This window comes from Stenella coeruleoalba (genome assembly GCF_951394435.1).
Source record: "Stenella coeruleoalba genome assembly, chromosome: 12".
Lineage (NCBI taxonomy): Eukaryota > Metazoa > Chordata > Mammalia > Artiodactyla > Delphinidae > Stenella > Stenella coeruleoalba.
Genome location: NC_137158.1, coordinates 47,813,877 through 47,831,162, shown reverse-complemented (window position 1 = coordinate 47,831,162; position 17,286 = coordinate 47,813,877). Strand labels below are relative to the sequence as shown.

The 17,286-nt window shown below is 39.2% G+C and overlaps 1 protein-coding gene across 1 annotated transcript in view; it reads left to right on the top strand.

Moving 5' to 3' along the window:
• Positions 1-17,286, top strand: part of ROS1 (ROS proto-oncogene 1, receptor tyrosine kinase) — a 113,041-nt gene that overhangs the window by 15,609 nt on the left and 80,146 nt on the right. Inside the window, exons 5-11 of the mRNA XM_079939494.1 lie at positions 3,285-3,345; positions 10,084-10,232; positions 10,892-11,030; positions 13,715-13,916; positions 14,866-14,942; positions 16,414-16,536; positions 16,702-16,886. Coding sequence (XP_079795620.1) covers positions 3,285-3,345; positions 10,084-10,232; positions 10,892-11,030; positions 13,715-13,916; positions 14,866-14,942; positions 16,414-16,536; positions 16,702-16,886 — 936 coding nt within the window. The remainder of the gene's footprint in view (positions 1-3,284; positions 3,346-10,083; positions 10,233-10,891; positions 11,031-13,714; positions 13,917-14,865; positions 14,943-16,413; positions 16,537-16,701; positions 16,887-17,286) is intronic.

Below are 17,286 nucleotides of genomic sequence, written 5' to 3'. Positions count from 1 at the left end.
GTGTCTCAAGCATTGAAGCAGCCCAGGACTGGGTTTCCAGTGTGGTAGTTCCCTGTTCATCAGTATGCTGTCCAGTTGTCTGTGCTTATGTAATGTACATCTTTTCTCTCTATTGTAATATATAATTATTCTATTCTTTTCTATTATATTTTGCTATTTTATATGTTAAATAATGTAGAACTGAACAGTAATACATGCTCAATATAGGTGGAGGTAGAGATAAACATAGAGATATTTAACTAATTAATTAATTAATTTGGTTGCACCGGGTCTTAGTTGCAACATGTGGGATCTAGTTCTCTGACCAGGGATCGAACGCGGTCCTCCTGCATTGGGAGCACATAGTCTTAGCCACTGGACCACCAGGGAAGTCCCGAGAGAGATATTTTAAACTCAGCTGCTCACACCTTTAGGAAATCAAACTCCTCAACCATCAAAGCTTCAACCTAGGAAGCTTGGAATCTGCCCACATGTTCCTTGGAGGGAATAGTTTTACAACTGGTAGCTTAGCAAAGTATAACTTGGAAAATGATGTTAGCAAGTAAGGTGGCTTATCCCTGAAGAACACAAATTAGATTATCCTAATCTAAAAGGTTCTAAAAACCTTTTTGTGGCTTCTCATTGCCATTTGAGAAAAAATACAGACTGCCAGTGTTTGCTGACGCCCCTGCCTCATCTTGCCCCCTCTTCCTTGTGCTCTGTACTGGCCACACTGGCCTTTCCCTCTTCTCTGAGTATATGTGGCACATGCCTGCCTCAGGGTGTTTGCCCTTGCCGAGACTTTTGCAAGGCCAGCTCCTTCTAATCACTCAGGTCTTGCCTTGGGGGTCACCTCTGCATGGTTCTTCCTGAGTCCCCTCACTAAAGTTAGTCCCCTTCCTGTCTGGTCATGCCGTCTGCCTTTGACTTGTTTTATTTTCCTCATAGCACTTTTCATATCTGAGCATATTTTATCTTTTAAGTTTGTTACTCAATTATTGTCTCTTCCCTTCTAAGAGAATGTAAATTCCATGAAGTCAGGGAGCTTGCCTGTCTTATTCATTGCCATACCCTTAAAACCTAAAACAGTGCTTGGCATATAAAAGGTATCAATAAATATTTTTTGATGAGTGAATGAATGATTTTTTAGGAGATGAAGCCACAATTGGTGTAGAGACTCTGCAGTAGAGGCATCCCAGGAGAATGGTGGGGCATGTCCTCCTTGTGCTGCAGGAATAAGAAAAGGCACCGACAGCAGGTGTGCCAGTCTGGGAAACACAAGCATGGAGCCAGAGGGATGATGATAAAAATGGTCTTACTGCTGTGAGAACAGAGACAGCAAACTGATGCAGCCCCTGGGAAGTATGAACTTGGCTTCTGCAGTGGGAATGGCAGCTCAGTAGCCTGGAATATGCTGTATAAACGCCCCATCCAGGGGCTGTGAGCTCAGATTCTGTGAATTTCTTAAATCCGAATTCCTTTAGATTCTCTCCAGGCAACTTGAGCTTGAGAAACAGTGGATAATTTCATTTGAAGTCTAATGTTAGATTAGAGAGAGAGAGAGGAAGGCACAGAGAGAGAGAGAGAGAGAGAGAAAGAGAGAGAGACAGAGAGAGACAGAGAGAGAGAAGGAAATCCTAATCAACAGCTTTTGCCTCCACTTGAGAAAACATTTAAACTCCTTGGAGTACAAACTTCTAGTTATAAGATTAACAGGTTCTAGGGATCTAATGTACAGCACGGTGATTATAGCTAATAACACTGTGTTATGTACTTGAATGCTGCTAAAGAGCTGATCTTATCACAAAAAAGACATGGTAATTATATGATGGGATGAAGGTGTTAGCTAATGCTTTGGTGGTAATCATTTACCTCAAAAAAGCTGGAAAAAAATACGAGCTTCACCAAAGTAAACAAAATGAAAAATTTAAACTCTTAGGTCAGGACTAGCTACATTTCCAAATAAACATTATTCCATCTCCTTTCTTCTTCCTCAGTTTTCTTTCTTGAAAAGAAAATCCTATGTTAATGATAATTTTGCTCCCAATTGGTATATTTATTCTCTGCAGTTAATGAATGTGTTGAATGTATTTTACTGAAACCTGCAAAGAAGATGTGAAAAGTATACTAAACCCTTAAGTTAAATAACCCTGAGCCCAAACTGAAGTATTTAAATTAATCCTTAACTAAGCAAAACTAGGCTTATCAGGCTCCACTTCCTCTGAGTGCACAGATCAAACGTGGGACAGCTAAGTATTTGCAAATTACAGCCCTTCTCTACCTGGATGTTCAGAGTAAATGCATTGTGTCATGGTTTCCACTATTATCATGAGAAACAACAGCATGTTGTCCTAGGTATTGTAAACTGAGTGAGAGCAGGAAGATTGATCATGATTGTGTTGTAGTTTTACGATGTGTGCCTTTTCTCCAAGTTCCCCCCCCCATTAACTATTGTTAATGCACCTGCTAAAAGTTGCAGGAAATTTATCTCTCAGTCACCAAAATGTTTTCTATGTTTTCTGTTAATGAGATAAACATGTTAATCATCATTAGGTTTTTGTAGACCTTAAAATTTAACGTTGGCATTAAGACAACCATTGAAACGTTTAGTTACTATAAAGTTTATAGTCCATTTTTAATCTTTCAAGGAAGACATGGATATATAAAATAAATAGGCATAACTTTAGGCTAGAGCTTTAGGTTATTAACTCACTAAACCTTTGATGGCAAACATCTAATTGCATTGTTGAGCTCAGTATTTTGTCACATTGTAGGGTGTCACCCATTAGAGGGTCATGAAATCAATTTACTGAATAAACAATCACAATAAAATGACATAGAATAGAACATATAAGATTGCATCACAGGTCAGGATTCCTTTTTGGGATGAAAATATTCTAAAATTAGATTGTAGTGATGATTGTACAAATCTTTGAATATACTAAAAACCACTGAACTATGTGCTTTAAATGGGCGAATTTTATGGTTATGTAAAATATATTTCAATAAAACTGTTAAAACAGGGAAAAAAATACCATTTCAAGAATCTTTTTTTTCCCAACATGTATGTGTGTACTAAGTTGTTTTGTTAAATGTATTTTGGAATTTGGGACACGGTCAAAAAAGATTGAGAAGTGTTGTTCTAATCCCACTAGCAAATGGGAACTTAATACTTATTACAGCTGAAATACTTGATATACATGTATGCTTATATATCAGGCATTCATATTTCAAAATTTACTTGAAGCTTATCAGAAAAGCAGTACAAAGGCTGTGCTGACTGGCATGCTACCTGTCTTCCATAGCGAGAATCCTGTGAGGTCGGCTGCAGCAGCGGGGAAGGTGCATATGAAGAGGAAGTGCTAGGTAAGCAGACGCAACCAACTGTTATTGAAAATAATTTACACTACTCCAGGGACCTGTGCTAATGTAGGGGTAATGAGCCACCTCTTAAAATATCTAGACTTCTATGTCTCAGTATGATCTATATATATATATATTATTGAATATATGTATTATTGAATATATATATTTTTCAATAACTTCAAATGTGGAAGCCATTTTGACAGAGACTCAGCAAAACTCTTCTTTCAGAGCAAAATAGAGGAAACAGCACATGACATGTTTAGAACTTGAGATTTCGCCCGCAGTTCAGTGGATGCAATTACTTCTGTCTTAACGAGAAAGACCAATGTGAATCCTGAGCAACTTGATGTCAGGAAATGCCACTGTTTTAATGAACTGAAAGTGTAGAAGTATTTTATTTAATGCACATTTCATTACTCAGCTAACAGTTATTCACTCAAGTACCTACTATAGTTATGGCTCCCTACAAGACATTGGGAAATTTGCACAATGTATGGAAGTTATCCTTCTCAGTGTTAAATTTTGAGTAAGTAGGGAACTTGGGTTTCCAGCTCCCTCTGACTTATTTCAGAGCAGGTTGGGTGTCTCTAAGTGACTTTGCCCAAGTGTGTTAATTCTCTAGTGGTTTCTGAAGGACCAACGCTTTGATAAATTATAGCCTATATGTTAGCAGTTAACTTTTCCAGAATTCCCCAGTGTTTCCTCCCACTGGGAGATAGACAGCTCCTTCCAGAACAAGAGATGATTGGTTCTTCCATAAGTTGTAGTCCTTGTTTCAGTGGCTTGCTCCTTGCTCTCAGTGGCTGATGGAAATTGGAAGGTGGATCTTGCCTTCCTATCCTGATTTGCTTCTGCCCTTTAATGTCCCACAAAAGACCCTCCTTGACATTTCTGTGGAGGGGTAGTGGTATTACATTTTTTACCTTCTGTGTAGTGGGAGTTAGTTGTGGATAAAATTTATATTCTGTGGTTTCCAAACTGTGCACTGAGGTTCCCCAGGGCATCACATCTACCTCCCAGGGAGGTGTGGGGGCATTTTAAACATTGAGGGAAACACAAGGGTAGTCGATGTCTGTTGGACATCACAGGAACTACTAGCCAGAGGTAAGTGATGGTATAAACAATGGATTGCACTACATTCTTTTCTATGCTATCATATCTTTACAATCCTGCGTTTTTGGTGTTGCTGTGTTAAAAAGCAAATACCATGAGGAATACAACGAGGAACAGGAAATAAGGATGGAGGTGTCCAGTCTGATTAGAATATTTGAGAAGTTGTGCAGTGCCCAGTAGGCACACAGATCCAAGTAGTATGCAATTATTTTTATTTAGGAATGAAATAAATATATTATTTTGTCTTTCAATTTATGTGTTTTTTCCCCAATCATCTACTAAGTTGATAGGACACGCATACTCAAGTTATAATACTTAATAAATGGAACTGTTTAGGTGATTCTTTTGTTCTAGTGGGTCATGAAAAAATTACTAACATATATATACTTGCGGTATGTGGGCCTCTCACTGCTGTGGCCTCTCCCGTTGCGGAGCACAGGCTCCGGACGCGCAGGCTCACCGGCCATGGCTCACGGGTCCAGCCGCTCCGCGGCATGTGGGATCTTCCCGGACCGGGGCATGAACCCGTGTCCCCAGCATCGGCAGGAGGACTCTCAACCACTGCGCCACCAGGGAAGCCCAAAAATTACTAATATATTAAAGATGCCAGAACTGAGAGAGTTTGGGAAACTTTGATTTATATCCTTTTCTCATATTCTAAAATTATACTACCAACTTAATTATACAATTCTGTTAGAGTACAAGTGTAATCAGTGCTTTATTTTATATTTTTCATTTGGCTATCAATGTCTATGTACCACTAACTGAGATGTACTAAGTTTACATATATGGCATTTGTGCTTACAGACCTTACGTTTAGTTTGTTCTGATGAGTCTTTTCACCCATGTACTTAAGACCCTGTTTGTCTTTAACACATCTGGTACTGGTCCATTTATCTGAGGATCTGCTACATTATTTTATTTTAGATACCCTCCATCCTCCCCTTTTCCTCATGGTAGGGATGATAACAGCTAATAATATATTGAAATAAAAATAGCTATTAGTTATTAGGCATTTATAAGTCAGGCACAGTTCTAAGTAATTTATAGGTTTTAGCTCTTTTTGTCCTCAGAGGTATAAACACTATTATCCTCCTCATTTTACAGATGAGAAAAATAAGGCACGAATGTAAATACTTACTTGGCGCTGCATAGCCAGAGAAGGATGTAACTTGAATTTTAACCCAGTTATCTCATTCCAGAGCCTATTCTTAGCCACTCTGCTATATATTGAAAGTAGCATATAGCTCAGTTTAGCTTCTCTTCCTTTTTTTTAAATTTTATTTTTATAAATTTATTCATTTATTTATCTATTTTTGGCTGCATTGGGTGTTGCTGCGTGTGGGCTTTCTTTAGTTGCGGCGAGCGGGGGCTACTCTTCGTTGCGGTGCACAGGTTTCTCATTGTGGTGGCTTCTCTTGTTGCAGAGTACGGACTCCAGGTGCACAGGCTTCAGTAGCTGTGGCACGCGGGCTCAGTAGTTGTGGCTCACGGGCTCTAGAGCACAGGCTCAGTAGTTGTGGTGCAAGGGCTTAGTTGCTCTGCAGCATGTGGGATCTTCCTGGACCAGGGCTCAAACCCATGTCCCCTGTATTGGCAGGCGGATTCTTAACCACCGTGCCACCAGGGAAGTCCCTAGCTTCCTCTTTCTCATTTGGTTCACTCTTGTCTTGATATTTTAGAATAAACCTACCTTATCTCTATTTTTCCATATGCATCACCATGGCTTTGAAACATATGTCTGTATTTAGCTATGAAATTTCCATTTACTTGTACTTATATAACTCTGGCCCCTTCTGCCCAGTTCTTAACTTACATCTTTTCTGATGTCTCCTGGTTCTTCTTCCTTGCTCTGCTGACCACTCCATCACTGGACTCCTCTTCAAGGTGTCCCACAGCTATTCCAATCCCTGCTGTTAAGCATCTCACACTATAAAAAGGGAAAAATGGAACTGTGCTTTGCCTGTATAGTTATAGTATCCAAAAATGAACCCTAAATGGAAGAATAAGCAGAGAAGGGTTGTGTGAAGCCACTCTGTGGGCTAAACTCTCAGATGACAGTGGCTTTATTTTTTCTGGGTCACAGAGTATTTTTGTAGTATGGACTTTAATTAGTTCAGATTCAGTATCTATAGTGATTAGAATTGTGTCAACATTTCCTTTAACTGGAAAGAGGTCATGGGAGTTTGTATTTAATCATTTTAAGCTCCTTAAAAAAATTTACCATCTTTTCTGAACCAGAGTAGTGATTCTTTTTCTATAAAAGAAAACTTATCCTCTAAGTTCAGGCAAAGATGCCTGCTTTGGCCACTTCTATGTAGTACTGGATATCCTAGCCAGAGCAATCAGGCAAGAAAAAGGCATCCAGATTTGATGGATCCAATAAAAGCCATCGAAATTTGAAAGGAGGAAGTAAAACTTCTCTTTGTTTGCAGATATTATGATCTTATATGCAGAAAACCCTAAAGATACCACAAAATACCATGTTAGAACTAATAAACAAATTTGGCAAAATAGCAGGATACAAAATTAACACTTGAAAATCAATTGCATTTCTATACACTAATAATGAACCATCTGAAAAGGAAATTAAGAAAACAATTTCATTTACAATAGCATCAAAAAGAATAAAAACACTTAGAAATTAACTTAACCAAGGAGGTGAATGACTTGTAAAGTGAAAACTACAAAACATTTCTGAAACAAATTAAAGAAGACAAATAAATGGAAAGACAACCTTATTCATTGGTTGAAAGACCTGGTATATTGTCAAGATGTCAATATTACCAAAACAATCTACAGATTTAATGCAATCTGTATCAGAATTCCAAAGATGTTTTTGCAGATCTTTTGCATGAGATGGAAAGACCCATCCTACAATTTATATGGAACCTCAAAGCACCCCAAATGCTGAAAAGAAGAACAAAGCTGGAGGATTCATACTTCCTGATTTCAAACTTACTACAAACCTACAGTAATCAAAATACTGTGGTACTGGCATAAAGACAGACATATAGATCAGTGGACTAGAATAGAGAGTTCAGAAATAAATCCTTATATATATGGTTAAATGATTTTTGACAAGGGTGCCAATGATTTTTGACAAGGGAGAAGGCAGTCTTTTCAGCAAATAGTCCTGAGAAAACTGAATATCAACATACAAAAGAATTAAGTTGGATCCTTATAAAACATCATATACAAAAATTAACTCAAAATGGGGACTTCCCTGGTGGCGCTGTGGTTAAGAATCCACCTGCCGATGCAGGGGACACGGGTTCAAGCCCTGGTCCAGGAAGATCCCACATGCTGCAGAGCAACCAAGCCCATGCACCACAACTACTGAGCCTGTGCTCTAGAGCCCCCGAGCCACAACTACTGAGCCCGCGTGCCACAACTACTGAAACCCGTGTGCCTAGAGCCTGTGCTCCACAACAAGAGAAGCCACCGCAATGAGAAGCCCACACACCACAACGAAGAGTAGCCCCTGCTCGCCACAACTAAAGAAAGCCCATGTGCATCAACAAAGACCCAATGCAGCCCCCCAAAATAAATAAATAACTCAAAATGGATCCATGATTTAAATGTAAGACCTGACACTATAAAAATCTTAGAAGAAAACATAGGGCAAAAGCTTCACAACATTGGATTTGGCAATGATTATTTGGATATGACACGAAAGGCACAGGTAACAAAAGAAAAAATTGACAAATTGAACTTCATGAAAATTAAAAAAATTTAAGCGCACTATCAACAGAGTAAAAAAAGCAACCAATAGAATAGGAGAAGGTATTTGCAAATCACATATCTGATAAGAGATTAATATCAAGAATATATAGAAAACTCCTAAAACTCAACAACAAAACCCCCAAACAATCCAATTAAAAAATGGGCAAAGGACTTAGACATTTCTACAAAGAAGATATACAAATGGCCAAAAAGCACATGAAAAGATGCTCAACATTACTAATCATTAGAGAAATGCAAGTCAAACCTACAATGAAATACCACTTTAAGGAAAAAAAAAAAGCAAAAAATCCCAGAAAAGTATAAGTGTTGACGAGGATGTGGAGAAATTGGAATGCTGTGCACTGTTGATGGGGATGTAAAATGGTGTAACTCCTGTGGAAAAAACCAAAAAATTAAAGACAGAATTACTGCATGATCTGGCAATTCCACTTTGGGGGTATATACTCAAAAGAATTGAAAGCAGGGTCTCAAAAAGATATTTATACACCCCTATTATACTCAAATATTGAATTCACAATAGCTAAAACATGGAAGCAGCCCAAATGTCCACTGACAGATGAATGGATTAGCAAAATGCAATATACACATACAATGGGATATTATTCAGACTTAAAAAGGAAGGAAATTCTGACATATGCCACAGCAGGAATAAATTTTGAGGACATTATGCTAAGTGAAACAAGCCAGTCACAATAAGACAAATACTGTTTGATTCCACTTACATGAGGTATTTAGAGTACTTAAAATTATAGAGACAGAAAGTAGAATGGTGGTTGCCTAGGGAAGGGGGAGGGAGAGGGGGAATGGGGAGTTATTATTTAATGGTTAGTTTCAGTTTTGCAAGATGAAAAGAGTTCTGGAGATGGACGGTCGTGATGGTTGTACGAGAATACAAATGTACTTAATACCACGGAACTGTACACTTAAAAATGGTTAAGATAGTAAATTTTATGCCATGTGTATTTTACCACAATAAAAAATTCTGGGGAAAAAGCAAGCTAATGCATTAAATTAGTCACAATTTTGGAAAATAGAAAAAGTAAAGTAAAATAATTTCATCCCAGTGGTACATACCATTCAGAATTCTAACCCCTCACACAGGACCTGGGAAGTAGCACCAATAACTGTGTGTACCAATTGTAATGTTGCTACTGTTTAAAAGTCATGAAATATTTCACAATAAAAAACAGCAGAATATAGAATCCTTTGGAGTACAGACAACTACTTGCATGTATAAAAATAATGTGTTGACAAAATGGGCAACAACTGTAGACATATAGTGTAAAATTAAAATATATCTTGAGATACATGTCCTAGGGTAGTGGATGGTTGCCCACCAGACACACCCTTGGTACCCACCCTTCTAGCCTATATAGAAGTGGTATCACAAGAGAAAACTGGACAGTCTCAGAACACTCCATGTTGTTTGCTTGTAAAAAATCTATCGTCAAAGATAAGTGCGTTCGGGGCTTCCCTGGTGGCGCAGTGGTTGAGAGTCCGCCTGCCGATGCAGGGGACACGGGTTCGTGCCCCAGTCCGGGAAGATCCCACATGCCACGGAGTGGCCGGGCCCGTGAGCCATGGCCGCTGAGCCTGCACGTCCGGAGCCTGTGTTCCGCAACGGGAGAGGCCACAACAGTGAGAGGCCTGCGTACCGCCAAAAAAAAAAAAAAAAGATAAGTGCGTTCTACGGGAGAAAAAAGCTGCCAGACAGACTGGCTGATTTAAAAAAATAAATCACTTGAATATGTGCATCAGTTATTGTTCAGGTGAATAATTGTGGCAAGAGGGTGCTAAGGGCACTAGATGAAGCAGGGACACTCTCTCCTGCTTTGACAGACAGGGGACATGGTGAATGAAATCTTGTTTTCTCCCCAGAAAATACAGACCTCCCCACTGCACCATTTGCTTCTTCCATTGGAAGCCACAGTGTGACATTACGATGGAAATCGGCCAACATCTCTGGAGTAAAATACATCATTCAGTGGAAATATGCACAACTGCCTGGAAGCTGGACTTACCCTGAGGTATGAACTGCTGCCCATGTGCCTAAACGGAGACTTTTTCTTCAAATTATTAAAAGTGCCAAATTACTACATATAATTATAGGTGAAAAGACATTCTAGAGAAGATTCAAACGTAAAATGAGTGGTTGGATTAGATGAACTTTAATCTCTGCTACTTTTTATGCTAAACCTTTTATTTTTAAGGAAAATTTATTATTGGACATATATATTATTCCTTCAGCACAGCATCACATAACCAACTACTTATATCATTGGTCTTTATCTGCCCACCCCATTGAAAATGATTCCAACTAGGGTGGAGGGCAGGGAGGTCATCCAGGATGCTCCCTTTTAGGAAATCATGTTCAGAGAAAAATAGTCCAAAGACACCAAGTATATTAACATGGAAAAGTAAAGTAAAGCCTTGAGGTAAATGCCATATAATTGAATCCATAATTTTGCAGTTTTGAAGAAGGAAAGAATTTTGGCGTGAATTATGCTGACTGATGTCGGGATGGCTCAGCTCTGAGCTCCAGGCCTCCATTTCAACTGGTCTGGCAGGCCTTGGGTCACTCCATATCCAGAAGGCCATCCATCATCTACAGACGAATCTGTGCTCTTGAGTTACAATATACGGTGGCTATTCCGTAAATGCTGATTTTGATCTCTTGTTGATTTAGGCTGTGTCCAAGCTCTCCTATGTGGTAGAGCCCTTGCATCCCTTCACTGAATATATTTTTCGAGTGGTTTGGATCTTCACAGCCCAGCTGCAGCTGTACTCCCCTCCAAGTCCCAGTTATAGGACTCATCCTTATGGAGGTATGCATGCACACGTTGCTTAAGAAATCAGGGATTCTTCCAAAGCTTTGGTTAGTTCATTTTATTTTAAACAATGAAATAAATGTATTCCTTCATTAATAGACCCATCCAACAATGGAGTACCTAGCTAGGTGCCAAATAGTGTTCTAGGTGCTCACCGTACTTCTGTGATCAAAACAAAAATACCCATTCTGGTGGAAAAGAATACTCTAAGCAGTAAACCTAATAAATAAGGAAAGTATATTGTAAGTAGGAAGATACGGGGTGCTACGGTAAGAGGAACGTTTTGAGCAGGGTCTGTTCTTTAGAAATGGGGAGTGTATTAAAGAAGGTGGTCAGAATAAGCCTCACTTAGCAGTCAGAAATTATGGAAGGTTTTGAAGAAGAGGAGTAGTTGATTTGAGTACTCCTTAAAAAGATAATTTTGGCCACTACACATGGAATGGATTGAAGGAATGAGAGAGACTGGAATGTACAGAGGTAGTGAGATCAGCTGGGAGGTTATTATAATACTTTAACATTTGATTAGAGATGATTTTTAAAAATAGTACATATATTGGGGCATTTTCTGATTTCTTCTTTCAAAGTTGTGACTTCCATACCAGGAAAAGGATTCAAGCCTAGAGCCTGTTAGGGAGGTGAATGCCTGGGGCAGACACTCAGGGAGAGTTGCCTGGTGCTCTCACCCTTAGAGTTAGCTGAGGGGACGTGGGAGGACTTATTCCAAGCCAGACGTTATATGTCCCTACCCCTCGTTCTGGAGATTCAGCTGTGTGCAGAGACCCTCACTGTGAACTAGGCCTTGGCCAGAAGCATAGCTAGATAGCGGATGAAGCCGGTTGGGGCATTTTCCCTCTTCTCTGATTAGTGCTCTCTTCTTGTTTATCAGATTTTAGGGTATGTGTGGCACCTCTGCTGACTGTTCTCTGACTATCCTTGGGACCTCAGGTCAGACACTGGCCTAGGGTCATATTCGAAAGGTTCCAGATCCGAGCAGAATACGTGGATCCTTCTTCATTCAAAGCAATGCCTCGTGTACTCCAATAGTGTTGGAACATTTTCCAGTGCTGGAGACATACCGTGTGGACCAAGGCTAGTCAAATCAAAATAATGAAGAAGGCAAATTTTGCTTTCCATTTCCGGGCGTTTCTCTGGATATGCAAGCCCACATACCCTCCAGGTGTTCCAGTCCTCGTACTGAGGGTCTTTTCCATGGATAGCATCGCATGCCTCAATTCTATCTCACTTTTTTTAGCCACATCAAAACTTATAAAGTTATCTGTTTCATGTTCCATCACTTCATGATTCTTTTCTTTTTTAGCTATGGGAAATATATGATTTTTAGATGGTATTACTGCCTTTTAATTGGGGCCTTTATGAAGATAATTTCTTAATCAGGTGGAATGGTTACCTTGCCTAACCTGACCAGCCTTTTCAGGGACGATTTTTGTGGCGGCGATTTGGACAGTAATCACAGTTCACCATGGGACATCTACATGCTTGAAGTGGAGCAGATCATGTCTGTCTGGGCACTGACCCTGAAGAGTTAGTTTTTCTGACATCCTGATTCTGATTCACTGGGAGATGATTCCTACTTCCCTGTTCACCAGGGTGACTGAGTGCATGGAGCAGAGGAGTGATGTGATGGTATTTGTGTTTGCTAAAGCTCAGTCTGAGAGTTGGGGAGGAACTGTATCAGAGAAAGGCTGAGAGATCAATTAAAAAGCCTTTTTAAAATGCAGCCAATGCGAGGGCTGAACTGTCTCTTCTCTCCCCACTCTAAAGGGTCAGGGGTGACGCAGAGCACCTGCCAAAATTGTTCCGAGGCAGAGAGACTACTGAAGAGCAAAGTGACATCAGTCTGTCTTTCTATGGAAAGACGAAATAAAAGGGTGTGGTTTCAGGGCGTGGGGGGTATGGAAAGCAGGTGGAGACATGGGTGGAAGATAGGCTGTTAGATCATTTGTTTTCCTTTCTGTTCTTTGTCACTTGGGTAGCTCCTAAAGTCTGTGGGTGAGCGCTTAATTAGAGAATGCATGCTCCTTTCATCCTTCACAAGGGAAGGGATGTTGCTAAGGCACAGAAAGCCTGGGTTCCAGGGGACCTTGGGAGCTGGGGGAGGAAAGTACAGTCTAGGTCAGCAGAGCTGATGCCAGCAAAAGTGAAGCAGACTGTTCTAATTCAGGCTTATCTAAATCCATATCTTTAGCTGGAACTAGTCCGGCCACAGCACTCTAGTGAGGGAACAGGCCCCAGGACTTACTTCTTTTAACTTGTGTTAATCATTGACTCCAGTTTATTACAGATTCTCTTCTCCTTCCTAACCTGGTTCCATCCCACGTTTCAACGTGTTTAGGTCTCTGGAGATTTTTGACCACTTTTTTTCTAGAACATTTATCCAATTTGCATACTTCCACATTTAATTTTATTGCATAAATTAGAACTGAGGAAAATAACATTTGAAAGAGTCCCTTAGGAAAGTAGTTAACTGGTATCATTTAGGGATCAAGAATTGCAGCTCATAGATATATTACTATCTTCTTTCTATCACTTCTGTGAATATTAACAAAAATACTTCATTTATGCTGTTTTCAAAAAAACAACATTTTTTTCCTATCCTATTTACATTTTTACATTTTTCACTGTATATTTTCTGCTCACGATGTCACCATTATCTCTTCCAGTTCCTGAAACTGCTCCTCTCATTAAAAATATTGAAAGCTCCAGTCCGGACACGGTGGAAATCAGTTGGGCTCCACCTCAATTCCCAGGTGGACCTATTTTGGGTTATAACTTAAGGCTGATTAATAAAAATCAAAAGTTAGATTCAGGGACACAGAGAACCAGTTTCCAGTTTTACTCCACTCTACCAAATACCACCTACAGGTAAGAATTAAGTGGTGCAGGAAAAATGTAACTAGCATGCAAAGGGGAAAGGTGGGGGGTGGTGGGGGAGGGATAAATTAGGAGTTTGGGATTAACATATACACACTACTATATATAAAATAGATAACCAACAAGGACCTACTGTACAGCACAGGGAACTCTATACTATGTACTAACCTATATGGGAAAAGAATCTGAAAAAGAATAGATATATGTATATGTATAACTAAGTTGCTTTGCTGTAGACCTGAATCTAACACAATATTATAAATCAACTATACTCCAATATAAAATTTAAAAATAGTAACCAGCATGGGTACAGGCATGATATTATTTAAGAAATAGGGCTAAAAAATAGTTTAAACGTATTTTGAGAAGTCGCATTGGCTTTGTGCTGTTGGTTTAAGTTACTGTGGTTTTCCTCAAGTTTTTATGCTTATTAGATTACACCATCCTGAGCAAAAACATTTGTAAGTATTTCTATTATATTCAGAGATAAATGTGGGCTAATAAATATGGGCTTATAAATATTGGCTAAAAAAGACATTATAAGCATCATAAATATCATTGCTTCATTTAATCCAACATGAAAAAAGTAAGGAGGTAAAATTCTGTTAATGGTATTTTTGTATTAACTGTTAAGGGGATTATTTTATTATTGTTAGCTTTTCCAGCATTTACTAAGACCTCTTTAAATTAGGGCATGAATGGGGGTCATGCAGATAGCAGAGTTCAGTTTTTGACCTCTGTGACCCTGAACTATTCTATGGGGAATGCAAACAAGGATGTGATTGATGGTCATTTTAGTGCTAAGCAGTGGCACCAAGTAACTAGATACATGCATTGCCACATCGTCCTTTAAATAGAAATGTTATTGCTCCTTCTATTTTTATCTCATGTTCACACCATGCCATGTAAAATACATCTCTCCAAATCGTTTTTGGAATAGGTTTTCTGTTGCAGCAGTAAATGAAGTTGGTGAGGGGCCGGAAGCAGAATCTAGTATTACCACTTCATCCCCAGCAGGTAGAGACTGGGGATGCGCCTCCTGTTACACGGAACTGAGGGGGTGGCAAGGGTGGGTTCAGATCTTGGAGGTCCTGGGTCCTCTGGTGCTCCCCAAGACCCTACTGTTCTGCCCAAATGGACACTGTCTTCTGAATACTTGATAAGTTTTCAATTTTAAATGAGTCCCAGTATTTGACAAATAGGAGTAAGTTGTTTGATCTAAAGTTTCCACGTCGGAATTTAAAAATTAAAAAAAAATTAGGGATTAAAAAAATGGCTTCAAGCAAACCCCTGGTTTCAGTTAAAGTCACTAGTGATTATGACTCTCATTTACACACTTAGGGGATACATATATTGTTTCTGCCCTAACCTCCACCTTATATCATGTATTATCATTTAACACAGACCAGATATCTTTTTCTTCCAGTTTCCTTAAGGTTTTTAAATATATCTAAACTTAATAAGTTACATTTTACCATTCTGAATATTCAGTCTACCAAATTGGCTTCTGTTATTATTTTGCAAGTACCATTTTTTTTTTTTTTACTTCGGCATTTTAACAATTGCCTTGAGAGATTGAATACTTTCTGCATGATGCCCACGTGAGCAAAATGATAAAAGAAAATGCTCTCTAAGAAGCACTGGAAATATTTTGGGGAAGTGAGTTAAAAGACTGGAATAACACCCAAAGATTCAGAATTCTAGGAGTCTGCTCTCCGTTTTCATGGGAGCCCCATTTGCTGACTTGACTGCCCCGTCCTCTAAGCTGCACACGCCTATGCCAGTGGGGAGTGAATGTCATCTATCACCAGCCTTTAGTTTATTTTTTGGGGCTGTTACTACACTCTAGGAAAGGAGAGGTATTTTTGTTATGCAAGAAGCATCCAAAGGGCGAGTTAAATATAGAGCAGGCTTAAGGTTGTTGTTACCGTGATTATTGCATAACATTTATTAATTACACTAAAAGTGTTCATCAACACACACTCCATCAGTCTCCAGTTGAACAGGATGTCAGGGTTCTGTAGTCCTCACATTTCATTACTACAGACCTTTCTCCTGCCTCAAAGGGAGATAATTAAAGACAAAACAGAGACAACCGAAGTTTGTCCATATGTGTGTGTTATGCAACAACCCGCTCCAGCCTGGGCTGGACCACCTCCACCAAGCAGTCAGATTCCTATGGTGGAGGAAAATAAGCCGAGCTCCTATTTGGGCAAGGCTGTTGAGAACAGTGATCCCGCATGGGATGTTATTTTGAGGGCATTTAGGGGCACATACCCAGAAATCCTACTTGACTGACACTGTACTTCTCATCCCCATCACAGAATGTGATTTGTACTACAGTTGAAATACCCCAGTGCCTTCAGAGAAAATCTGACCAGCCTCTTTCACGTGCTAGTCCCCTTGTTTTGAAGGGTGGTATTGATCTTTTTTGTGTCAACGTGCATATGATTGGTCTGTCTGTCTAGAAAGTGTGTTGTTGTTTTAGTTCAAGAAGAGGAACGGTGGCTCTTTTTATCCAGGAAAACTTCTCTACGAAAGAGATCTTTAAAACATTTAGTAGATGAAGCACATTGCCTTCAGCCGGGTGCTACACACCGTAACATTACAGGTCAGTGTAATAGAGAAAAATGTTTCCTTAGTGTGAAAAGAAAGATCCAGGTTGACTTCAGTTTTAATCCCTTTATTAAGGATTAAAGAAATAAATTCTCTTTCATGGAAGTGTTTTGTCTGGTTGTTACCTAATAACACACATGTATTTGCATGGCTCTTCCAGGAATATCAGTTAATGTCCACCAGCAAGTTGTTTATTTCTCTGAAGGAACTCTCATATGGGTGAAGGGAGCTGCCAACATGTCTGACGTGTCTGACCTGAGAATTTTTTACAGTGGTTCAGGATTAATTTCTTCCATCTCCATAGACTGGCTTTATCAGAGAATGTACTTCATCATGGCTCAACTGGTTAGTCTGAGAATTTAAAGTAAACAACTTGATATTGATACTCTAACGCATATCTTGGTATATTTACAAATAAACATAATTCTTTCATTCAATAATTAGTCACTGAGTGTTTACTATGTTTTAGACACTGGGTTAGCAACGAACCATAGATCTAGCCTATAGCAGGGTCTAGACTTTACCTAGTACTAGTCCTGACCTACCATTAAATCATCTTTATTGTGATTTTTCAGAGCTATGAGTTTATACTAATGATAATTCATCTTCCATAAGACAGTGGTGGTACCTGAATTATCACTAGATAAAACGGCCAATCATAATCAAAATCAGCTGCGAGCATTGTAAATTGTATAATAACCATGGATAACTTTAGTAGGTCTCTGAAAATATTGTATTACCAAAC